The 26,428-nt window shown below is 42.3% G+C and overlaps 1 protein-coding gene across 2 annotated transcripts; it reads right to left on the bottom strand.

Moving 5' to 3' along the window:
- Positions 1 to 13,750: 13,750 nt before the first annotated feature.
- Positions 13,751 to 25,972, bottom strand: mthfd2l (methylenetetrahydrofolate dehydrogenase (NADP+ dependent) 2 like). 2 transcript variants are annotated; one of them, XM_010876916.4, is made up of 8 exons: positions 25,785 to 25,972; positions 24,886 to 25,070; positions 24,523 to 24,645; positions 23,948 to 24,100; positions 23,391 to 23,498; positions 21,142 to 21,234; positions 14,609 to 14,734; positions 13,751 to 14,195 (listed from the first exon to the last, which is right to left on the bottom strand). In XM_010876916.4, exons 1-8 carry the CDS (start codon positions 25,925 to 25,927, stop codon positions 14,080 to 14,082), a joined length of 1,047 nt encoding a protein of 348 aa, XP_010875218.1. In that variant the 5' UTR covers positions 25,928 to 25,972; the 3' UTR covers positions 13,751 to 14,079. The 2 variants fall into 2 exon arrangements, with proteins under 2 accessions (XP_010875218.1, XP_034152603.1); XM_034296712.1 differs by lacking the exon at positions 25,785 to 25,972 and adding an exon at positions 25,222 to 25,768.
- Positions 25,973 to 26,428: the final 456 nt, after the last annotated feature.

Genomic DNA, 26,428 nt, shown 5'->3' with positions numbered 1-26,428 from the left:
TGCAGTGATGGCGATGTTAGAGTTATACAACATAATGCTTTTGACAATGTTGAATTACAACAGTTGATAAATTTACAAAATACTGGTGAAATTGGTGATTTTGGCACATTCTACGCAAGTGTTATGGCAGGCTTGGATACTTTGATTGTTAGAGCCTCAGACTTTGTACACAGGCCTGGTGATCGTCTGCAGATTGAGTTGATTGGTGAATCTCTGAAAGACCCCGTACATGTGACCATGAGAGCGGATGAATATAATGAACGCACGTTTGGTAATTTACTTGAAAGTGTTATGCAGAGTAATGCTGAGATTATGATTGATGAATCACTAGAACTGGTGGTACAAATTCTCAAAAACCGTGAGGGTGGTGCCCCGCGACGTAAAGCTCAAACATTGTTGATTATCAATAAAAAAAGAAGACATTTATATGTGGCTGTGAATAATGATTCTACGTGTTTTTCTGTTTGTTTGATGGGTATGTTGAACCCGCAGTACACATATCCTGAGGCCCTGGTTAGTGGTCGTGAGTTACATAAGGGCGCTGGTTTAGCATTAGCTGATTGTGTGGCATTCACAGATATTGTTCGGTTTGAAGAAATGACAGGGTGTAAAATTGTTGTCTTTCACCGAACACGGGATGGTCGCTTTACCAAGTTTCAAAACAGCGAGGAAACCCACCCTAGAACTGTCTTTATGTACTTACACGATAACCATTTCTATGGCATCATGAATCTAAAGGGTTTTCTGGGTGTGTCTTATGTTTGTGACTGGTGCTATACCGGTTTCAACACACGTGGTGATCATGGTTGTAAACATAGCTGTAGTTTCTGTCTCCATGAAGATTGTCATACCCAACCCCGTAACACAAAGCAGTGCCCTGACTGTAAAAGGATATGTTATTCAGATTTTTGTTGTAGCCAGCATAAACGTTTGAAGCACCACAAAAGTGTGGATCGTTGGGTTAGCAGGTGTGACCAGAAGAAATACTGTGTAGATTGCGGCCGTTATTACAATGTTAGTATTACCAACTATAAAGTGCACAGGTGCATGGCTAACATATGTCACAATTGTAACGTGGATCTGGCGGTTGAAATGAATCATCAGTGTTTTATAAAACCCTCCAAGCCAGAGGACCCCAGTGAGCGCTACATATTTTATGATTTTGAGACTATTGCCAATCCAGTGAATAGTGTACACACTGCTAATTTTGTGTGTGCAATAAGCTTTGATAACAAGACGTGGTGTTCAGCCGGAGATGGTTGTGTCACTGCTTTTTTTCAAAAGTTTAGGCAACCGAAATATAATGACTACACATTTATAGCACACAACTCTAAAGGTTTCAATGGTTACATCTTGATGCAGTACCTTGCTAACAATGGTATTGGCACAACACTTATTGCTAGTGGTAGCAAGCTCATGATTTTTACAGACAGCACATTCAATCAAAGATACATTGATAGTCATTGCTTTCTACCTATGAAGCTGTCAGCCTTGCCACGTGCTATGGGTTTTAAGGATTTGAAAAAAGGCTACTTTCCTTACAAGTTTAACATCAAGGAGAATGAGAACTATGTTGGCCCCCATCCGGAACCGCATTACTATGGTGTGAATACCATGATGGCTTAAGAAAAAGATGAGTTTTTGCAATGGTATGCAACTGTTTCCGCAAACCCCTTTGTCATGCAGGATGAAATAAAGGCTTACTGCGTGAATGATGTGGTCATCTTGAGAGAGGGTTGTATGCGCTACAGACTCGAGTTCCTGGAGTGTGGTGGTGTTGACCCATTCCGGTCAATTACGATTGCTTCGGCTTGCATGAAAGTCTTTTGCAACAGATTCCTCACCAAGGACACCATTGCATTGGTCCCCTCAGACAACTACAACCGTTGTCAGAAGACATTCTCAAACAGCTCAATCCAGTGGCTTGAATATGTGGCCTCTGATGAGAATATATCAATACAGCACGCCCTGAACAGGGGTGGAGTGAAAATCGGTGCCTACTACATTGATGGATATGCTGAACGTGATGGTTTTAGCACGGTCTATGAATTTCTATGTTGTTTCTGGCACGGTCACCCAAAGTGTCATTGTTCAACAAGCATCAATCCAATGACAAAGATTCAGTATGGGTTGATGCACCAGCAATGGTTGACAAAGCTAGAGGCTTTGAAATAACAACACAACGTACATGTTCAATACATATGGGAGTGTGAGTGGAACCAGCTTAAAAACATCTGCAGATGTCAAAGCTTTCTTGAAGACCTTTGGTGCTCCAGAGCGCCTTGACACTCGGGATGCTCTTTTCAGCGGTCGTACTAATGCGATTCATCTGAAGTTTACGGCTCGAGAGGGGGAGACTATTCAGTATAATGATGTCTGTAGTCTTTACCCATTCTGCAACAAGACAAAGACTTATCCGATTGGGCATCCAGACATAATCTTTCGAGATTTCAAACCACTAGACAACTACTTTGGTATTGTTAAGGCTACAGTGTGTCCACCGAAAGGCCTTTATCACCCCGTTTTACCACACAGGGTTGGCGGTAAGCTGTTCTTTCCATTGTGTAGATTATGTGCAGAGTCTGAAAACCAGGTAACTGATTGTTCACATACTGATTCAGAAAGGTCTTTAACCGGTACCTGGGTTTCTATTGAGCTGGTTAAGGCTGTTGAGAAAGGTTATCGCATTGTGGAAATATTTGAAGTCTGGGGTTTCACCAGGACATCAGATGATCTTTTTGCAGATTACATGAGAACATTCCTGAAGCACAAGCAGGAAGCTAGTGGCTTCCCACCATCTGTGGTTGACGATGAGGCTAAAGACCGGTATATCCGTGAATATCATGAAAAGGAGGGTGTGCAGCTTGACAAGGAAAACATTGTTGTAAACAGTGCTAGGCGATCTTTAGCTAAATTGGCAATGAATAGTCTTTGGGGTAAGATGGGTGAGCGGACTAACCTTATGAACACATTGTTAATTACAGATCCGGAGGAGTTTAGCCACTACCTTTTTCCAGTGAAATAGATGTTGGTTATTTCTCGTTCATCTCAGACACTGTTGCGATGGTACAGTGGCGTTACACAAAACAGACACCAATCAAACCACGTAACGGCAACATTTTTATTGCCGCGTTCACAACCGCTTATGCTAGACTCGAGTTGTATTCACTCTTGGAGAAGTTGGATAGATGTGTACTCTACACAGACACTGATTCCGTGATCTTTGTCACACGCCATGGGGATTGGGTGCCCCCACTGGACCCGTTCTTGGGTGACTTGACCAATGAGTTACCGGATGGTGACAGCATAGCTCAATTTGTTAGTGGTGGGCCAAAGACATACGGTTACAAAACCGTTAAAGGTCTGACCTGTCTCAAAGCAAAAGGCATTACGCTCAACAGCTACAACACAACCATTGTTAATTTGAAGACGCTGACACGACTGGTTGATAACTTTGTACGGGGTGAGGGCGGTGATGATGATCATGTCCTTGCTAATGCAGACACAATTGCCAGAGATAAAAGAACATTCACATTGAAAAACCGAGTAGTGTCTAAGCGTTTCAGAGTTGTGTACAACAAGCGTGTACTGCTCCCTGATTACAGCACAAGGCCTTACGGGTACTAAACCACAGTCTAGGATGGATAGCGGTTTTGACCCGCGACTACAACCCCCATTCAGCTGTGTCATTAGTGGCCCCAGTAACTCTGGTAAAACATATTTTGTGAAGATGTTGTTGGATAATGCTGAGGTTGTATTCTCCAAAGAAATTCAAAATATCGTCTGGGTTTATTCATGTTGGCAACCGCTGTATGACGAAATGTTGAAGGTAAGGGAGATTACTTTTATAGAAGGTCTACCAACATCGCTGTGTGATGACAATCTGCTACCGATTCAGAAAAAAAACCTTTTAATTATTGACGATTTAATGAAAAGTGCATCAGAGAGTTTGGAGATGGAGAGAGTTTTCACACAATATTCACACCACCGTAACCTGAGTGCAATTTAACTTGTCCAAAACATATTTGTTAAAGGCAAATCTAGTAGAACTATTAACTTGAACACAAACTACCTCATCTTGTTTAAAAACCCCCGCGACAATCAGCAGATTAGTATTTTAGGCAGACAGATATACCCCGGTCTTTCTCGATTCTTCATGGAGAGTTTTAAAGATGCAACACATCCGCCTTTTGGTTATTTACTTATTGACTTTAAAGCTACAACACCAGAAGACTACCATCTGAGAACAGGGTTATTTTCAGGGGATTGGCCTGTCGTGTACGTTCCTAAGAAAGTTTGATCAAGTCTAAACGCATTCGTAGAAATTTACCCCTTTTGAAGATGATATTTAAGGCACCGGCAAGTCAACGAAAAGTTATTTTAGAATCACCATCCACCGACCTCATTCTATCACTCTGTGAAATAGCGCTTAATCTAAGGCGCAGAAATATACCCTTAACAGAATCGCAGCTCCGAAAAGTAAAGAGAAAAAAAGCCAAAATTATATACATGTCTAGAAAGAACACTTCAGTCGCAAGGAAAAGAAAAACCATCAACCAATCTGGAGGTTTTCTACTGCCGTTACTAAGCGTTGCAGTTCCATTCTTAACCAGTCTAATTGCATCGAGACAGGGTTAAACAACATGGAGCATGCTCAGAAAATGTTTCTGGTGCCACAACATTAGTTAGAAAAACTGTGAGAATCCAAAACGACTAGCACCGATGTAAGACAATCTGTTGAAAATGATTTGGACTCATCGATTCGCAATATACTGTTGCAGCCTGATGTGGATTTACATGAGAAAGCTAAAAGATACTCTGCCATTTTACAAAGATTTTTGACTGTTGTGCGACAGGGGGAGCTTGATACAAACACACTGACTTTAAGTCTACCCGGGTCTGAGACTGGGTCTGATGTAGTAAACGTGACTGAGACTAAACAAACTGTTGACCGAAATGTTGACCTTGTTGATGAAATTTTGGATAATGTGCCTGCGAGGCGTAGAAAGAATGTTGAATATATTCTTAATAGAATGCACAGGTCTAAAGATTTGACTTCATGGAATTCAAATGGTGAATTCGTTTTAAAAGGAGAGCTAGTCAAGGGCTCGCACCTGTTGGATCTTGTTAAAAGTGTGACAGCAACCGATAGAAGACCGTTGGGGTGGGGGGTGTTTTTAGAGGCCATGGCATGTCTCAACATGCCTTTTACAACTATTCCAAATGCGCATGTGAGACATAAAATCAATTTGTATAAACAAACGAGTGGTGACACAATGGATGATTTAGCCACACAACCAGCAACTGGTTTTCAACCAACCAAAGCTTTCTTTGAACCTCATACCATGTTTGTTTTATCTTGAATAAATGTTGTATGAAAAATACTATGTAAACATTGATGTGGTTTTACAAATGTATTTATTTTTTAATAATTAAGTTGACATAAACGTGATTGGCTTTTCTATTTCTTCAACAACCATGGCACAAATTAAACGTTTCAAAAGATTGAGCATGTTGTATGCAATTAAACATTTGCTTATCACGCTTACTCTGGTACATCTTAGCTACAAACTTTGAGACTTGATCAAGGATAGGTGCTGACCACATTCCTCGACTGGCGCGCAGTTGAATGCATAAAGGGCATATCCGTGTAAGAAGTCCGACCTGTCAATAGCCAAGGCTTGGTCCTTTAGGTGTTTTCCTGAAGCAAAGGCCAATTGGTAAAATTCACGCACTGCTGACCCTATTGTGTAATTTGGTTGGAATGGTTTGCTAGGAAATTGCTGACCATCTACATACATCGCCATAAACTCCAAATTATAATGTTTGAAATTAAATGGATTTTTTGTGTAACTTCCGGTAAAACTGTCATTGTCCACCAATCCGATTACAATACATTTTGGCAGAGGTCCTAAAAATAGGTTTTCCTGGTTGCAAACACGACCCCCAGCCGGTAAACTAAATGTCTTCATACACACTCTTTCAATTGGGTACTTGGCATTGGTTGAGAGTAGTGCTTGAGCGTGTCCAAGATTCACGGCTGGCGAAACACACTTTCTTGACAAATAGTGATGCTGAACGCACATCCCCAACCCCCATAAGACAGAACTCATCTTTACCGCGCACCATCCTAACCTTTATGTCAACGCCGTTTAACATAAGTTTCTCTTGAAAGAAGATATCGCTATGAACAGGGCCGATCATTTCAAATGTTGTGCTATCCGCTGAATAGGCTGCCCTTTTCGTAAGTCCATCGTTCTCACCTGCAGGGTCCGTAACATCCATGTGACCTGCGGCATCCTTGTAAAACAACCCAGCTGAAAACTGCGTCTTTAATGTATCACATCCATAATTCAGAATGCTCTCTATAACGGCTCTGTAGGGGTATGTGTTGCTACTCTGGCTAATTAAACGATCACCCAAGGAGACATCCACTTGTGAAAATAGGGTGGCTATCAGATAGTTGATAACCCAAACACGTGCTCCGGCATCAATATTAGTTCCGTCCGGTTTGGTGACTTTTACACGTAGGTACAACAAAGTATTGTTTAGATCAACATAGTCTTCGCCATTCCCGGCAATAAAGAACTCCAGAGGGGCTGCGTCTGATATTGCTGATAGGGTCGGTATTTCAATGTATGTATTTTTCTCAATAGATGTCTGTGTGAAGGGGACTGTGAATAAATCCAACTCTGTTTTCATACATTCACCAGACATACAGTGTAGGAGTGCCATCTTTCTAAAATATATTCTTAATCAGATTTGTCGTGTTCCCTTTGAGTGTCCTCCGGGGTGTTTGTCCTCTTTTAACCTTGGCTCTTGTTTTTGTCTCATTCTTGCGTTTTTTACTCTTGGGTAGGCTCCGCCTACCAGGTGCTCTCTTTCTAACACCTCGAGACATAACCATCAATCCAGAACCGTCCTGCTGTTTTGTTTGTCGTGACATAACACTGTTGACAACATCGCCAACTATATTCCTAGCCGCATTCTTCAGATGTGGTTTTGCTATGGAGAACCCGCGCTTCAACAAAGGTATTGCCATCCGGGAAAAGTCCTCGGAAAAGGCCCCCTAGATCGGACCCATACATTGCTGAGCTACCATGATACCCCGGTAAACCGTTACCGGCCTGTGTTGTGTAGTATTCAACATACCTTCGAGGATCATCATAGAGCTTCTGCGGCTGCATCTTAAACTCTAAAAGATTGTTTGATGGGTCTGAAGTGTAATTTTGCAATCACCTTCCCCACTACAAATGAAACCAGCTGGTTTCGATCAGATTTTACTTCAATACAGATCTCATCAAATTGACTCTTACTAAGAGGTACGTAGTGTGGCTTGTCGTACATCACTGTGACAACTTCGTTCTTTCTCCCTGTAATATGTACAGTTCGCAGCAGTGGGACATGACTGTCACCAACACGTTGATAATCAATTATATCTGTGTAGATGTATAGGGTGTTAAACCCCGCCAGAATATCTGTGGGGTATGTTCCATACCATGGGGCGTACCACCGCTCGCCTGGTTTTAACCCCAATATCTGTTCCAGTTTTGCACTAAATTTCAAACTAAACTGGGGCTCACCTTTTAGAAACATTCTATTTTTAAATTCATCGTACCCCACCGATAAACCATGTGTTTTTATATGACTGTTGAGCTCTATCACTAGTTTTAATATGCTGCTGTAATAACCGGTGTTGAGTTCATATTTCTACGTTTTGTCATTATTCAAGTCATGTAGTTCAAATGCGTTTTCACCCCATGTAAAAGTTTTCCACGTATGCAGGTATTGGAACTCTATCAAAGATACTTCCCAATTGCCTTTCAAATCTATACCTTTGGCAAATTTAGTGGTATAGCACGAACTCGTGTTGCTTGGATAGACATGTCTCGATGAGTTACTGGGCAGCGTTATGTAGAAGCCACCGTCACCCATGCTGATTGCAGTCAATGTGAATGACGTGATCCTGTAAAGTTTTATCCAGTTTCTAGGTCAACCTCTTGTTCCGATGGTATCCTTTTTTTGAATTTCTCAGGCCAACCAAGCCATTTCACAAGACACATTTTCCTCCCTTTCTGTACTTTCTCATTCAAAACTGCTTCCACTTTAAAAGTTTTATCCTTAGCCACGATTATTTTCAGCAATTCCTGTTCATAAAAGGCCATACAGGTTCTTGAGAACTAATCTAACATTTTCTTCACAAACGTCAGCAGGCTTCATCTTAATAGACCGATGGTAGCTATGGTTGTACCCACGAACTAAACCTTGAATAACCTCAACATAGCGATGGGTGTTGGCAGCTGTCAGATACCTCCACATTCGTGATTTAATTGTTTTATTAAACCTCTCAACGATACTCGCTTTGACATAATTTCCTGTAGCAAAATAATTTATGTTGTACTTCTTCATCAACATTTAAAAATGTGAATTAAAAAACTCCTTCCCCTTGTCCGTTTGGACTTTTTGCGGTGTTCTTCCTTCTTTTAATATGTCTTCAAATGCTCGCTTTACCTCTATAGCGCTTTTATTTCTCAGCACGCGAATCCATGCGTATTTGCTTAATACATCTATGCATGTTAACATAAATTTCATGTTATCGTTTTCCACACTGTAAGCACTCATGTCAACCAAATCCAGCTGAAATTGCGAATTTATATCATGAACAATAACTATTTCTTTTAAAATGTATAGCTACAGGCCTGTGTAGCGTGTATGTATCCTGGGCGAGCAGCCAGTCATCGGCCTCACCATTTTTGAGGATCTCCCCGGTTTTTTCCAAGTATGCTCTTTTCAAACCCTCTTTACCCACATAAGCACCAGGGTTTGCCGGGTCATAGTAAATACTTTTCATAACCTGTTCAGACATCGTAGTGTGTTCAAGCAATAATGAGAATTAATACATGTTTAACAATGTTTTATTTGAGTTTACGAAATTACACAACCAAGATATTCAGAAAAGTTACACAAACATTCAGATTTCTCATAGTGTTTGTTTATATTCATGTTAACATGAGAACTGAAGTTACCCTGTCCTTAGACAACAGACTCTTTGCTTTCGTCACACCATGACGCCGCTGCGCCGCATACAGCATCCTCATTAAATTTGTCCATGAATTCATCCCTGTTCTCACTCAGTCTCTGTGTGATGTTCGGCTCCAACTTGAGCTCATGCAGAAAGTTCTCAGCGGCCTCGTGAACATCAGTCATCGGTGTGTGTCATAGTAAATACTTTTCATAACCTGTTCAGACATCGTAGTGTGTTCAAGCAATAATGAGAATTAATACATGTTTAACAATGTTTTATTTGAGTTTACGAAATTACACAACCAAGATATTCAGAAAAGTTACACAAACATTCAGATTTCTCATAGTGTTTGTTTATATTCATGTTAACATGAGAACTGAAGTTACCCTGTCCTTAGACAACAGACTCTTTGCTTTCGTCACACCATGACGCCGCTGCGCCGCATACAACATCCTCATTAAATTTGTCCATGAATTCATCCCTGTTCTCACTGAGTCTCTGTGTGATGTTCGGCTCCAACTTGAGCTCATGCAGAAAGTTCTCAGCGGCCTCGTGAACATCAGTCATCGGTGTGTGAAAACCTGATGCGTTCAAAATCTTGACCAACACATGTTTCAGTCGCTGTGTTAAAACGGTCGCCACAATGTCATCATAATGGGCCTCAAAAAAATACTCAGGCGGTTCGAGACATGAATGTCTTGTCTGGCTCGGGTGGTCCACTTCACATCCGATGCATGCTTTTTGTAGAATAGCCCCAACAACGTTTTCCAGAATCATACCCATTGTTGCTTTGATGATCTTTAAAATTTTTGGTGCAAGGTGTTTGTCCATTTCGTGATAACTCGTGTTAGCATTTGAAAGGTATGACAGGTTAAAAGGACCTAGTTGATCACCAACCCTGTCAATCCAATGGTAGTTTCTTGTTGGGTATGCCGGTGGAATCGAGCTGTCTGGGTCAGGGGTTCCGTAGAAGGCTTCAGCGTTGTCATCCCAGGCGTCACACAGCCAGTCCTCAGCCTTGGGTTCTTCAATCATCGCTTGGTTGTAATCTTGAGACATGTTTCGTAAATTCTTCCGACTGCTTGATAGTCTCAGGCGGTCTGTCGGTTTTTATGCTGTGTTGAGGTCGGTGTTAGCTTAAGGCGGGTCTTCAGGGTCTTACGTCAGTCGTCAGTCCGCAGTCACAAACTAACACGCTGACATTTTCCGGAAATAACTCCAATCTAACAGAGTCATACTCTTTCAGCCCCTCGACAACTTTAAACAGTACATCTACTGTATTATGTGGGCCTTGTTTTGGCCCCAAATAAAACACTTTTCGAAAGGTGACCCATAAACTGGCATTAAAAACCATTTGATCAGTCACACCAGCCTTAAACACATGGCCTTCGGGTAATTCATAAAATGCCACCTCCGGTAGCTCTGGGTTGAAGATGTATCCCCTGATCCGACCATCGTCCAATTTCCACTCCTGTGTCAACATATCCTGGTGTAGTTGATGGATTCGAGTTAAACTCTGCATCGGTTTCTTTGGGGCTGGCATGTTGATTGCATCTCTGCGGTCCATTTCTTACCAAATCGCTGAGCTGCGTTTAAGCTGTTAGCTTTCACCGGTGTTTCACCCAAAACATTGATTGCAGCACAATCCTCCATGTTTTGTAATGTGTAGGTAAGTTCGTTCAGGCAAGACTGAATGACCATCACCGATGTCTGCGTGGTTTAAATACACATACCACGCCAGTCAACCCATAAAACATGAAAGGTTAACAACCACCGTTTGTATGCCAGCTGTTGCACCACTTGTCAGAAGATAAAACACCCGGGTTTTATATTTGTCGAACACCATTTGCTGTACACCAAACACCTTACCGCTGACACAACACTTATTTACTGCCTGGGAATTTAACATTCCGGAACCCTAAGGCCCATTTGTTAATCATCAAACATAACCCACCTGTTATAACACTAGTCTGTTTTGCTCATCAGACGTTGTAAAACATCAAACACTGACACATCAATGTAATCATAAATCACAAAGTCACCGGACATGCATACGTCACTCCTGAAGTCCCACCCTAACATACGTTATACAGGAAGTCCCACCCTAACATACGTCATAACTGAAGTCCCACCCTACAAACCGGATGTCCCGCCCACCTGTCACATCAATATGGAAGTCCCGCCCCCCAGGGCCATAAATCACCATTCTGACACATTATACCCTACACTAACTACTATGCCCCACATATGCTCAATAGGGTTTAGGTCTGGAGACATGCTTGGTCAGTCCATCACCTTTAGCAAGGCAGTGGTCGTCTTGGAGGGGTGTTTGGGGTCGTTATCGTATTGGAATACTGCCCTGCAGCCTAGTCTCCGAAGGGAGGGGATCATGCTCTGCTTCAGTATGTCACAGTACATGTTGGCATTCATGGTTCCCTTAATGAACTGTAGCTCCCCAGTGTCGGCAGCACTCATGCAGCCCCAGACCATGACACTCCCACCACCATGCTTGACTGTAGGCAAGACACACTTGTCTTTGGACTCCTCACCTGGTTGCCGCCACACACGCTTGACACCATCTGAACCAAATAAGTTAATCTTGGTCTCATCAGACCACAGGACATTGTTCCAGTAATCCATGTCCTTAGTCTGCTTGTCATCTGCAAACTGTTTGCGGGCTTTCTTGTGCATCATCTTTAGAAGAGGCTTCCTTCTGGGACGATAGCCATGTAGACCAGTTTGATGCAGTATGCGGCATATGGTCTGAACACTGACAGGCTTACCCCCCACCCATTCAACCTCTGCAGCAATGCTGGCAGCACTTATAAGTCTATTTCCCAAAGACAACCTCTGGTTATAACGTAGAGCATGTGCACTCACCTTCTTTGGTCAACCATGGTGAGGCCTGTTCTGAGTGAAACCTGTCCTGTTAAACTGCTCTATGGTCTTGGCAACCATGCTGCAGCTCAGTTTCAGGGTCTTGGCAATCTTCTTATAACCTAGGCCATCTTTATGTGGAGCAACAATTATTTTTTTCAGATCCTCAGAGAGTTCTTTGCCATGAGGTGCCATGTTGAACTTCCAGTGACCAGTATGAGTGAGTGTGAGAGCGATAACACCAGATTTAACACACCTGCTCCCCATTCACACCTGAGACCTTGAAACACTAACAAGTCACATGACATCGGGGAGGGAAATTGGCTAATTGGGCCCAATTTGGAAATTTTCACTTAGGGGTGTACTCACTTCTGTTGCCAGTGGTTTAGACATTAATGGCAATGTGTTGAGTTATTTTGGGGGGGGGGCAGCTAATGTACACTGTTATACAAGGTGTACACTCACTACTTTACATTGTAGGAAAGTGTCATTTCCTCAGTGTTGTCAAATGAAAAGATATAATCAAATATTAGCAAATATGTGAGGGGTGCCTGTTGGGCCCTGTCCGTGGCCTCCCCCGGGTAGGGCCAGTGTCACCGGACCCCCCGTCTCAGTTCCAAGGTGTTATGCTGCTATATTATTGTGCTGGGGGATATGAGGAATGCACTACTAACTTTTCTCAGTCTCCTCCAGTTTTAAATTTTAGGAGGAGATGAGGTCCTGGTCCACACCTGCGGATTACCTGGTTTGGGGGGCCCGTTGCTGTCCCTGTCCTTGTCCACCTGGTCATATTTCTGACCTAGTCTAAAAATCAAATAGACTCTGGATTTAGCCCAGAGAAATGTATTTATTATTCCAATTGGACTCTTAATATCTCACCCGGCACAGCCAGAAGAGGACTGGTCACCCCTCTGAGCCTGGGTCCTCTCTAGGTTTCTTCCTAAAATTCGACCTTCTTAGGGAGTTTTTCCTAGCCACTGAAATTCAACACTATTGTTGTTTGCTCCTTGGGGTTTAAGGCCGGGTGCCTCTGTAAAGCACTTTGTGACAACTGCTGTTGTAAAAAGGGCTTTATAAATAAATGTAATTTATTTGATTTTGTGACATACTGTATATATTGTATATATTTATTTTGCATGCATTGCACACATTAGTGAACAGCCCTTGAGTGGGTTGAGTGTTGAGTGTTCCTTGAATTTATATAAATCACAGATAGTATGACCAGCAAGCACCTCCACACCATCCCATTACACCTCCTCCTCAAAGCAAGTTATTGTTGTCCTTCAAGTTTTCTTAAAAAATATATATATTTGCTTTTAGCACCTTCATCGTTTTTTCTGTCACCCTATTCCAGTTCTGTCAAGTCGCCATCTGAATACTTTTACAGTGGGCAAATACGAAGGTTTGGTTAAAATCAAATGGGTCATAATCAAAAAGGAATTCATTGAAATAGACTTAGCAGTAATATTGTTCAATCAAGCCATAAAGATTTGAGAAGATAATTGCCTTTTGGGTTGAAATATGTACAAATTGCTGCAAACAAGCATTTTAGCTTGCAGATATAACAAAATATTTATTTGATTGGATTTGATGAAACCAAAAAATCTCCTGGAGGTAATATAAATGTAAAAACAGACCAAATCAACAGTTTAGATAGGTGTCAGTCCTGCTCTTGTGGCTCAGTCAGCCAAGATGTAAGGCAAAAACTGATCTGATAATCTGATTATCCCAACCACAAAACCAAATGGTTCTGGACCAACTTTCCCCACCCTTAATACATACTAACTGAAATAATTGCTTTTTTTTTTTTAATGAAATTGGTCAGAAACAACAGGTTTGACAGTGGTTTTAATTTTTTATTGATTTTCACTTTCAGTCAAATAAGCTGAAATATTCTTAAATAACTGGAACATAACACTAATGGCTTCAGTAGAAAAAATACAAATGTAAAAACTCTCAATAAATGAGCTTCAAAATTAATAAATAAAAACATTTAAAGTAACCAAACCCCTGGATGTATGGAGTGTGCATGCTTCGTATGGTTGTATTGGAGTGTGTCATCTCTGTGTGTGTTTGATAATGTGTGTCACCTTTGTGTTTCACTGTGTGTTTATTCTAGCATGTTCCGTTGTGTGTGAGATTCTATGTTTGTGTGAGTGATTTTATGTTGGTGTGTTTCAGTGTGTCAGTGCGTATCTGGCAGCAGCTACAGTGTTCTTCATCAGCATGGCAACTGTCATAGGCCCCACCCCTCCAGGAACTGGTGTTATAAACCCCGCCTTCTCCTTCACTCCTACAGGGGTACATAACAGTAAAAACCCTGAGGTCTAAGCATAAATCAACACTCCACAACATAGAAACAGAAAGAAAACATTTCTTAAAGCTCTGAACTGAAACCTTGGGATTTTTAGGGAAGACTGAGGCTCAGTATATCTTCTAGAACCAACATTTAAAATGTGTGTGCGCGAGTGTGCATAATTGTAAAAATCCTAAAAGACATACAAGAACAGTAAGCCAAGCTAAACTGAGGAGCATTTTGTGTGACTTTTAGAAAGGCCATTTCTGGCTAGAATTCAGGTAAGGGTTGGAGATAGTGTTATGTTACGGTTTAGGTATAGGGTTTTCAGAGTTACGGTCAGGGTAAATAGGATTGTAAATATAAAGTTAGAGCATTACAAGTGTGTGTACGTGTCTCCACTACTGTACCATTAAAGTCCACATCTCCCACCAATCGCAGTTTGCCTGTTATGGGGTCACGGACTCGGTTGATCCCCACATCGATGACTGCCGCACCCTCCTTCACCATGTCTGCCGTGATCAGCCCCGGCACCCCTACAAGTCATGGCAGAAAAAAAAGACAATAGAGACACGACTGACGTTAGCCAGAAAACACTTGGTAAAGACCAAAACTATTGGAACAATGTGCTCTGGACAGACGAGTCAAAGGCGGAGTATTTTGGCCTTGGTACCTGATGAAATGTTTGGTGAAAACAAAACACAGCCTTTGAACAGAAAAAACATATTCCAATTGTAAGACATGGAGGTAGTGGCATTATGTTCTGAGCATAAATTAAATTAAAATATCGCTTCTGATTATGCTTATTTCATACAAAAGTTATATTTCCATATATATTTCCATTACAAAAGACTCTCCAAAGTAAGTTTGCTAATCAATGGAAGCATATGAATTTAAGGAGATCACAAAGTGATCCGGTCTGAAACTGTGGCTGAATCTCAAATTGCATACTAAATGCTACAAGCACGTACTTTGCGGATGATTGTGAAGTACGTACTGTTTAGTATATAATAAACTAGTATGCCAGTATTGGGACCAATTGGGACATTCCACCTCATAATAAAATTGCACCTTGACATTAGATTATTTTGTCACGCATTAACATCACTCCAATTTTGCATTGTCACCATTAAGCATTGTGTTAAACATACTAACATTTGTTATGGCTTTAGTCACTAGTGATGGCCAAACAAGGCTTCATTAGTGTTATTTTAGCAGCAGGATATTATGCTGGCAGCACTCAGATTTTCTTTTTCAAAATCAAAAGCCATCATTGAAATTTACAAGGTAGTATACAGTGGATATAAAAAGTCTACACACCTCTGTCAAAATGCCAGGTTCTTGTGATGTTAAAGAATGAGACAAAGATAAATCATGTCAGAACTTTTTCCACCTTTAATGTGACCTATAACGTGAACAATTCAATTGAAAAACAAAATGAAATCTTTGAGGAGAAAAAAATAACATGGTTGCATAAGTATTCACACCCTTAAACTAATACTTTGTTGAAGCAACTTTAGATTTTTTACAGCACTCAGTCTTTTTGGGTAGGAGTCTATTAGCATGGCACATCTTGGCGTGCCAATATTTGCCCACTCTTCTTGGCAAAAGCGCTCAAAATCTGTCAGATTGCGATTGTGCACAGCCCTCTTCAGAACTAACTAGAACAAAAACAAATGTACACATTACTCCAGTTCTAGTCTCTTTACACTGGCTGCCTGTTAGGGTTAGAGCTGATTTTAAGGTTTTATTGTTAAATAAATCAATACATGGACTTGCTTACCTTGCTGAAATGATCCAGCCATACATACCTACACGTAACCTTAGATCGCAAGATGCAGGCCTTTTAATTGTACCTAGAATTTCTAAACAAACAGCCGGAGGCAGGGCCTTCTCTCATAGAGCTCCACTACTGTGGAATGATTTTCCAATTAAGTTTAGAAATGCAAATTCAGGGCAAACTTTCAAGTGTTTTCTAAACACTCATCTCTACAGCCTGGATTATGATTAAGTGTAGTCTGGCCCAGGGACGTGAAGGTGACCAGAAAGGCTTGATACTGTCCACCCAGGCAGTCTTGCCAGGTGGGCTCTCATCGCCACTGGGATGCCCTCCCTCCAATGCCATTTGGGGTGGAGTCACTGGCTTGTTGTTGTCTCTCTGTTGCACACTTGTGCAACTGAGCTGTACTCTGTGGGCAATACTTGGCCCTCATTCAGGGTGGTTGCGGTTGGTGGGTGTCCCTTTGGTTGATGCTTGGCAATGTGGGTGGATTGATTTCATGCCTGTTGGGCCCTGTCTGGGGCCTCCCCTGGATAGGGCCACAGTGTCACTGGACCACCCTGTCTCAGCCCCAAGGTCTTACGCTGCTATATTATTGTGCTGGGGGAGTAGGGTCAGTCTTTATATATCTAAATCTTTATATATCAAAGGAATGCATTTTCCAAATTTTCCCTGTCTCCTACAGTTTTAAACGTGGGACATGTACCAGGCTTGAAAGACTCATTGCTGTCTCTGTCCAAAGTCCTGGTTGTGTTGCAGATCAAGAAGATACCTGATGATTTCAGTTGCCATTCTAAATGTAAGGTATTTAACTCTCGTTTGGTCCACCAGGAAATGCCAAGTAGATTCAAAATCTACCAGACACTTCTTTTGACAGCCAACCCCCATCCCTTTACACCATCAAACACAGAAAATGGTACGCTGTGTAATTCCAAAAGAATAGAAGTATATCTAGTAACAAGTAACTTGGTATATTGCTGCTCAATTTACAAACCCCATCTGAGTTAACTAAGCCAAAATATGACTGATCAGAGAGGTTACCGTGGTAACAGAGACAACAGCACTTGCCCATCGGTGCTAGCTAACTAGAATCTGACTGTCCTGAGGTAATCTGACGTCGTTGTTGGCATTTAAACTCTGACGGCACGTTTCCTAATCGTGCACCAAAACGTGTGCGTTAATCAAACCGAAAACGGTCAATTTATAAATAAGTTGCATCTAATATCATCCAAAAAGCATTGTCAGAACAGAATTGATAGAATACATTTGTAAATATATAAAATATTATTTGTAAAAAAGCATTGCCAACCTAATTATAATTGTAATGACGAAAATGAACAAAAAAGCTGCCAAATATACAGCCCCATACACACTCAAACTACATACAGCTTCAGTATCTAGAGGTTGTATGTAGCTAGCAAGTTATCCCCAGGTGGCAGACACAAAAACTGGTAAACGAGTATAGCTAGCTTAACAAAAACGTTCACAATGTTTGTATAGCCCACAGGTTATAGTTACTGACCTGGTAGCTTAATAAGGATTAAATCTTCCTCCATGCATTTTTAGCATTTATGTCTCAATACATATCGTCTGACAAATCGAAAAGAGCAGGATACCCGGCGACGGTACATATCAGCCTCACTATTTGGAGATGCGCCGTAAATCAAAAAATAATGCGTAGCGATAGGCTAAGGAATTGCAACAAAACGATGCATACACAACGCAATTGGCACATTTGGTCTAGTCAAAGCGGAAGTTTATTGTCCATGGAACAAACCAAAATGGTAGGTTTCCAATACAAAGCTGTATTGCGGTGCGTTTAGTGTAACGCATGCGTTCAATATTTTCAATTTGTGTGTGGTTTTACTGTTGAAATTTTTCAATGAAAAGAGTGCGTGACACAGAGGGGGACGTAGCATGACCATAGCCAACTAGTCAGAAAATGGCAGGTTTATCATATCTTATATTATTTACAATGTCAAATCTACATTGGGCAGGCTAAATTTGATTATCTGCTAAATAAAATAAAGTGGCTACAGTAGGCTACCTAACCAACTCAAAAACGAATTAAGTAGATTGCTAACAATAGTCAGCTAGCTTTGTATATAACTACTGTACAATGCTATCCATTTTGCTCTAGCTTAGCTGAATCACCAGCACCTATTTTCCACAGCTAATTATAGTATCAATGGCACAGATAACCCAACTGTAGTATCCTGCTCCAGGTAGCAATTTTGGCATTGATGTCCCGGTAGCAACATGCACTTTAGTCATTTAGAGCAGGTTCTCTAGAGACTGCCAAAATAATCTTCTTCCTGCTTCCAACTGTATTGCCTTGCGAAAGCACGTGTGTCAAGTATGAAAAAGTACGTACAGGCCATCCAACAAAAATAACGAACGCAAAATGTTGGCGCATTTCATGGACATCGGACGTAACAATAAAAACCACCACACATGTGAACAAAACAATTAATTTAAAACACAGAAACACTGGCTTCAGGAATTTTAGGGTGAAAAGTATCTTGTGCTAGATATTAATCTTACAATGATCCACACTGGTAGGTAAGAGTACAGCACACGTTGTTGCTGTGCGCTCTCTCACCCCTACTGAAGACAATGAACAGAGGTTGATCGCGCGGCTTGTCTGTGTAGTGCTGAATTACACTTCAATCCACCGACCACATCAAATGCATTGCGTTACGACAGAAGTAATTCACTGTTAATGGAGCAGTACGAAACAATGCATCGGGAATGTTGCACTGGTCTGCATTTTTACTGTACACATCCGTAATATTTAAAATCCGTAAGTTTTAAATATTAAAGGAATTATTTTAAGTTGTATTTTCCTCGATGAGGCTCTTTATATTATACACTCACCTAAAGGATTATTAGGAACACCTGTTCAATTTCTCATTAATGCAATTATCTAATCAACCAATCACATGGCAGTTGCATCAATGCATTTAGGGGTGTGGTCCTGGTCAAGACAATCTCCTGAACTCCAAACTGAATGTCAGAATGGAAAAGAAAGGTGATTTAAGCAATTTTGAGTGTGGCATGGTTGTTGGTGCCAGATGGGCCGGTCTGAGTATTTCACAATCTGCTCAGTTACTGGGATTTTCACGCACAACCATTTCTATGGTTCACAAAGAATGGTGTGAAAAGGGAAAAACATCCAGTATGTGGCAGTCCTGTGGGCGAAAATGCCTTGTTGATGCTAGAGGTCAGAGGAGAATGGGCCGACTGATTCAAGCTGATAGAAGAGCAACTTTGACTGAAATAACCACTTGTTACAACCGAGGTATGCAGCAAAGCATTTGTGAAGCCACAACATGCACAACCTTGAGGCGGATGGGCTACAACAGCAGAAGACCCCACCGGGTACCACCCATCTCCACTACAAATAGGAAAAAGAGGCTATAATTTGCACGAGCTCACCAAAATTTTACAGTTGAAGACTGGAAGAATGTTGCCTGGTCTGATGAGTCTCGATTTCTGTTGAGACATTCAGATGGTAGAGTCAGAATTTGGCGTAAACAGAATGAGAACATGGATCCATCATGCCTTGTTACCACTGTGCAGGCTGGTGGTGGTGGTGTAATGGTGTGGGGGATGTTTTCTTGGCACACTTTAGGCCCCTTAGTGCCAATTGGGCATCGTTTAAATGCCACGGCCTACCTGAGCATTGTTTCTGACCATGTCCATCCCTTTATGACCACCATGTACCCATCCTCTGATGGCTACTTCCAGCAGGATAATGCACCATGTCACAAAGCTCGAATCATTTCAAATTGGTTTCTTGAACATGACAATGAGTTCACTGTACTGAAATGGCCCCCACAGTCACCAGATCTCAACCCAATAGAGCATCTTTGGGATGTGGTGGAACGGGAGCTTCGTGCCCTGGATGTGCATCCCACAAATCTCCATTAACTGCAAGATGCTATCCTATCAATATGTGCCAACATTTCTAAAGAATGCTTTCAGCACCTTGTTGAATCAATGCCACATAGAATTAAGGCAGTTCTGAAGGCGAAAGGGGGTCAAACACAGAATTAGTATGGTGTTCCTAATAATCCTTTAGGTGAGTGTATATATATATACATATATATATATATATATTTATAGGCCTGTATACACTGCTCAAAATAATTAAGGGAACCCTCTTGATGAACGGAATATATGAAAGATCAAAATCTTTACAGAATACTGTGTAATTCATTGAGCTCAAAATGACATGGAAACCAAAATCACCAAACGATCGAGGGCTGGATTCAAACTCACCAAAAATAAGCAAGTGAAATCACAGACTGTTCCAACTTGTGTGAATTTCAACACAGCAATTCAAAATGCGACTCAGTAGTGTGTATGGCCCCCATGTGCCTGTATGCACTCCTGACAACATCTGGGCATGCTCCTGATGAGACGGAGGATAGTGTCCTGGATCAGGGCATCACTGAGCTCCTGGACAGTCTCTGGCGCTACTTGGCGGCGTCAGATGCACCGATACATAACGTCCCAGAGGTTCTTAATTTGATTCAGGTCTGGGGAACGTGAGGGCCAGTCAAAGGCATCAATGCCTTCGTCATCCAGGAACTGCCTACACGGTCTGGCCACATGAGGCCAGGCATTGTCCTGCACCAGGAAGAACCCAGGGCTAACTGCACCAGTGTAAGGTCTGACAATGGGTCTGAGGATTTAATCCTGGTACCTAACAGCAGTCAGGGTACCGTTGGCTAGCACATGGAGGTCTGTGCAACCCTCCAAGGATTTGCCTCCCCAGACCATACACCATACCCACACCACCAAACTGGTCATGCTGGATGATGTTGCAGGCAGCATAATGTTCACCATGAGAAGTATCAGAAAGGATAAGGAGAGAGCAAATGTCTGTGGCCACCACCTGCAAATCCGCTTATGCTTCCTAACTGGACAGACTGATATCCCTGAAGTTTTATTGACTTGGTGTTAATACTGTGATGATTACATGTTCCCTTAATTTTTTGAGCATTGTATTAATAAATAACCAAATAGTGTACCCCACTATTATAGCAAGTTCTAACAGGCAAGCGAGAATAAAAACAATGTTTTTAGTTGCTATTGTTAGCTACTATGCATGTGTAGCCTGGAGATATTTTACATTAGTTATGTAGCTGGATATACCTGTTGCTGAGATCACGATGTCAGCTAGATGGGTCAGCTGCTTCAGCTGTTCTCTGGGCGTACACCTGTGGGTGATGGTTACCGTGGCGTCACCTAGATGAAGATGACAGACTTTAGGATGCCTGTCTACCTGCCAGCCTGCCTTTCAGCCTTTCTGTCTGCCCGCTCGTTCAGTCTGTCTGTTTGTCTGTCTGTCTACTTGTCCATCTGCTTGTCTGTCTCTGCACATCTTTGTGAAGCTCCTATAGCCCTGTAGGCCCCAACCCCACCCAGGACCTCTCCTAGGCACCTCGCCCCAGCCGAGGCATTCCAGAGGTGGGGTGGGACACACAACCGACTGACTGTCTGGGTGTTGAGCCAACGCTAGATGGGAAAGTCCCAGAACAAGTGTGTGTGTGTGTGTGTGTGTGTGTGTCTGTTTGTATGGACCAGTAATTAAATATTTTATAGGCCAGGAATGAAGGGCAAGACCAGGCACTGTAAATTGCTCAATTGCATACCTGATATGCACATGTGTTTGTGAGAGAGAAAAGGTGTATATACATGTGTTTTTGAGAGAAAGTGTGTATTTGTGCGTGTTTGTGAGAGAAATAGTGCGTGTACGTGTGTATTCAACTTGACGAGGAGTCAAAATCAACATTCAACATCAACTGCAACATAACTAGCTGAAACAGGTTCACAGTTCATATTGTCCTCGTCTGTTATGTTTGTGTTTTGTCGGCTCGTTGCGTTGTTTCATAAAATAATATTGTCGTCATCACCAGTAGGGTAATTTTGTATGATGCACCTTTCCAATGCCCTCACCCTCTCCTCACCCTCTCCTCACCCTCTCCCTTCGACCACATCCACCTACAGGACAGGACAGGCAGACTCCACTTCCACCTCCTTATTTATTAGTTTATATCTCTCTCTCGCCCCCCCCCCTCCCCCACCCCTTCTCTCTCTTCACCCTCTCATCCCTCCATCTCTCTAAACGCCCTCATCTCACTGTGATTCACCCTCTCCTCTTTAGCCTCTTCACCCTCTGACCCCTCTTTCTCTCTTAACTCCTTCCTTTCTTCTTCTCTGTCCACCATGATCACTCTCTTTCTGTTCACCTTCACATCCCTCTCTTTCTATTCCCCCTGTTGTCTTTCACTCTCTTCAGCCTCTCCCCCCTCCTTATTTCTGGTGTAATCCACCTGCGTAGCTACATTGCATCAGGAGGTTGTTTGAACAGTTAGTGGGAGGGCGGGTAGGGGGTTGCATTTCCTTTATTAATCATTTCCTTTACCAGAAGGCATTTGGTAATAAACGACTTTATAATAACCGGAACATGCTGTGGAGCAACACCCACTTTGGCACGCGAGGTGGAATTAAGTTCCAAATTACAGACTCTCCCTAAGCCATAGGGGGACAGACTGCTCTCAATAATAATACAAATGGTAGGGTTTTTTAAACTGCCCCCGCTGTCTTTTCCTCACTCTCTGCGGTTACCACTGAGCTAAAAGGTAATTAAACCCTGACTCAGAAACAACACGAAAAAGAAAATATGATTCTGTTCTGTTGATTTAGAGGGTATATCAAAGTTAGTCGTGAAACAATCTCTCTAACGTGTCTAATCAGCATCTGAATGTTTCTTTACCTGTTAATTTACCAGGTAAGTGTACGAAACACAGTCTTATTTCCTGAAACAACCTGAGAGTCCACCATTATGCTTAGGTATAAAATTACCCGTTTTTCAAGTTGTTGGCTCAGGGATAAGAACCAGCAACCTTTCATTTACTGGCCCAATGCGTCTGACCTATCCTGCTAATCCTAGTTTTAACAACACCAACAAAACTACCCACGATATGGCTCAGGTTGTTTGTTTCTGAATTTCTTTCCCAACAAAAGAATGAGAAGTGAATGGTTGGGACGAGTGGGATCATAATTATTTAAAAAAATATGTGTACCCTGCATATTGATCCCAGCTAAGCCCAAATAGAAATGTGTTTTGAAAGAAAAAACACTTCCTGGTAATGGTTTTCTTTCTTTTTTTGACACTTTGTTGCCAAACTCTGCAATACAGTATGAATAACTGAGGCTCAAACACCAATTGCTCAGGAACAGACAACTATGGCTCGTCTGCAAGGCCCCCTTCTTCTAAAGTTGTCTCCTTTAAAGTTATTATTCTTTTTTGTCTCATCAGAGCTTGTGGCTACACATTTTTTTATAGAATGGTAAATGCAACACACACACACACACACACCTGACAGAAAACAGCATACCTCCAGGGCGTTCGTGGTTGCGGTCAGTGTGTAAAAGCATGGCAATAGGCAAGCCTACGTTTTTGGAGCGTCCGGCCACCAGCACGTTCTTCCCCACTGTCTCGATACCTGGGCGCACAAACGCACACAACCGCATTGAATTAGCGTCCTTTCACACTCACAGATGTTTTTTTTTTTTAAATCAACACCTAACTGGGTTTATACAAGCTTTTTTTGTGTGATGTGGAACAGCTATTGACACTGACAGTCTTATGCAAAATGCAGTAGGCAGTTTAACGGGTGAAAGAGAAGGTTTAGTGACATCTAGTGGGAAGAATCAGTAAATGCGTCCAATATCTCCTGTATACCTCTCAGATTAACGATAGTATGAGGCTTGATTTGATACCCTGAGTATGATGTATATGGCTTTGATTTCAACAGTACAACACAAAGCCAAACAATTTACCTCTGATTATCTCCCATAATGGAGTGGGAGCAGGTGTTTGTGCACATGTACCAGCTCTTCTGATGATCTCCCATAATGTAGTGGGAGTATATGTGTGTTTGTTTGTTTGTACCAGCTCTTTTGATGATCTCCCATACTGCAGCGGGTGTAGCAGGTACCATGGATCTCTGGTCGAGACACAGCTTCCCTATGTTGACAATATGAAACCCATCCACATCCTTCTCTGGTGCTATTGCGTTACACACTGCACGCTCATTGATGTGTCCTAGTGAGAAGTACAATTTCACCAGGCTTGTGGATGTGTCATAGTGAGGAGAATACAGTATCAACAGGCTTGTGGATGTGACATAGTGAGGAGAAGTACAGTTTTAACAGGCTTGTGGATGTGTCTTAGTGAGAAGTACAGTTTCAACAGCCTTATGGATGTATCTTAGTGAGGAGAAGTACAGTATCAACAGGCTTGTGGATGTTTCATAGTGAGGAGAATACAGTATCAACAGGCTTGTGGATGTGTCTTAGTGAGAAGTACAGTTTCAACAGGCTTATGGATGTATCTTAGTGAGGAGAAGTACAGTATGAACAGGCTTGCGGATGGGTCTTAGTGAGAAGTTTCAACAAGCTTGTGGATGGGTCACATAATTTTCAGTTCAACTTGGAAGTCTCTGACCAGAGCGTTATGGTTGTTACCTGGTAGAGGTAGTTGAACAAGCAAGCCTGAGACCTTCCAGTCTCGATTCATCTTGTCAATCAGCTCCAGTAGCTCCTCCTGAGACACAGAGCTAGGCTTCACCACCGTGTCACTGGAGATACCTGATACCAAACACACAGTCAAAAATGTCTGTTTCTGTGTGTGTGTTCAAATCATGCGAGTGAGCCGGTCCTCACTGTGACAAGAAGCATTATTAGGTTTTAACTTTTATAAGTTAATTTTAGGCCTAAAGGTTAGGTTATTAAGGTATGTTTAAGGAAGAAAAAATGAATAGTAGTAAATTGTCCTCACTTCCATAGTAAAACCAACTTGCATGTTGGGTGTCTTTAATGACTACCTACCAAGTAGGCTAGCAGCTCTTGTTTTGTTTCTGACATAGGTCCTGCTGGCCGAGTCATCCCCTACCAGCACCACACCCAGGTGGGGTCTCATATTGCCCCCGGAGACCAGCTCCTCCACCTCCCTCTGGATCTCTCTGTGGATTTGACGGGCCATCTCAGTCCCCGACAACACCACCGCACCATGCCTGCGGGCGCGCGCGCGCGCGCACACGCGCACACACACACACACACACACACACACACACACACGGCCGGCTGAATAACACAACATCTAATGTGGGGAATAATTTGAAGAGGAAGTGGTGACAGACTATGGTGCCATTTGGTACCGCTAACCCCAATTAGTCGCTGTATTACATGCAGTATTTGTATCAGTCATGTTCGGGGGGCTACGAAACGTTATTAGTTCAGTGGTGAAAAAAAAAAAGTCTTGTTTGTTGTCATTCTGTCATTTCAATTTGCAGCTCAGGAGATTTATTTGACACCCATCCATGCGCATGGTCAGTTGGAGCTCTTCGAACCATATCAACCTGTGCCAAGCCAACCGGACGCACAGGTGAACTGAGCTAAGCTAGCTAGTTAGCTACAGTACCAGCTGGCTAACAACTTCTCAGCAGTAATGTTCTTCGTCAATAGACAGGAAAAAATGCAATACAAGATCGACCCGGTTTTTGAAAGTATCCTCATATCATGTATACATCGTGATATTCCGCTTGTAACCCATGCCCTCCCTCCCATTTGACAGTTTAGTGTGCTACAATGTCACCGCACGCCGCAGCTAGCTGTCAATCTTCAATATCGACACGTGACGAACAGTCACCCTTCACCCGCGTAAGCTAGCAGTTGCCGCAGCACCAAGCATCCCTCCCTCGCTCCGCGTCATGTGTCCGTCTTTTTACCTGCTGATGGACGCATGTAAATGTCTCCTCTGGCTCTCGCACTTTCTGTGCATCCGCAGTTTGGCTCGGCAGCAGACGTGGTGGAAGGGTATCCCGTTACAAATCCTGAAGGAGGAGCGTAGCGGGGAGATAATAGCCGCCATGTTGCCCGCCCCGCCGCTGTGTGACTGACGGGTCCTGGATGGGTGCAGGGAGGTGTGCGCGTGTTTCGCGTGCGTGTGTGTGGTCCATTAATATTGTGCGTGTGTTCCATTGATAAGAGACCGTGCCATTTCATTTTAACGGTGGCCACTGTGTAATATAGGCCAAGGAGCAGCTGTCATGAACGGAAAGAAGTATTTGTTTCAATACACGTTATAATCCAATTACAGCAATCTGTTTTAAAAATAGGTGTTATTAGAAAATAATGCAATAATAGGTCATGCTATGAAATTGCCATGGGGTATTAGAGGGCCCTCTTAATACCTATATTACCATACTGTACCTCTAATGAAAAGTAAGTAGCTGTCTTGCAAAGGCTGAGGAATGAACATCCTCTCACAGAAATAGGAGCCATGCAAGGACACTGTGTAGGCCTATCATATCTTGCAACACAAAGGTTAATACCAGCAGTGTATGTATGTTTTGTGCATTCTAATGTGTGG

This window comes from Esox lucius, chromosome 13 (genome assembly GCF_011004845.1).
Source record: "Esox lucius isolate fEsoLuc1 chromosome 13, fEsoLuc1.pri, whole genome shotgun sequence".
NCBI classification, from domain to species: Eukaryota; Metazoa; Chordata; class Actinopteri; order Esociformes; family Esocidae; genus Esox; species Esox lucius.
The sequence above is the reverse complement of the archived record's forward strand: the minus strand, read 5'-3'. Positions and strand labels throughout refer to the sequence as shown.

What these genes read in the sequence shown, in the direction of transcription:
- mthfd2l (XM_010876916.4), bottom strand. Translation starts at nt 25,927, where the DNA reads ATGGCGGCTATTATCTCCCCGCTACGCTCCTCCTTCAGGATTTGTAAC. An exon ending in TGTTCAACTACCTCTACCAG is followed by an intron (nt 24,101 to 24,522) that starts GTAACAACCATA and finishes ACTTCTCACTAG; the next exon opens with GACACATCAATGAGCGTGCA. An exon ending in CAACCACGAACGCCCTGGAG is followed by an intron (nt 21,235 to 23,390) that starts GTATGCTGTTTT and finishes ATCTTCATCTAG; the next exon opens with GTGACGCCACGGTAACCATC.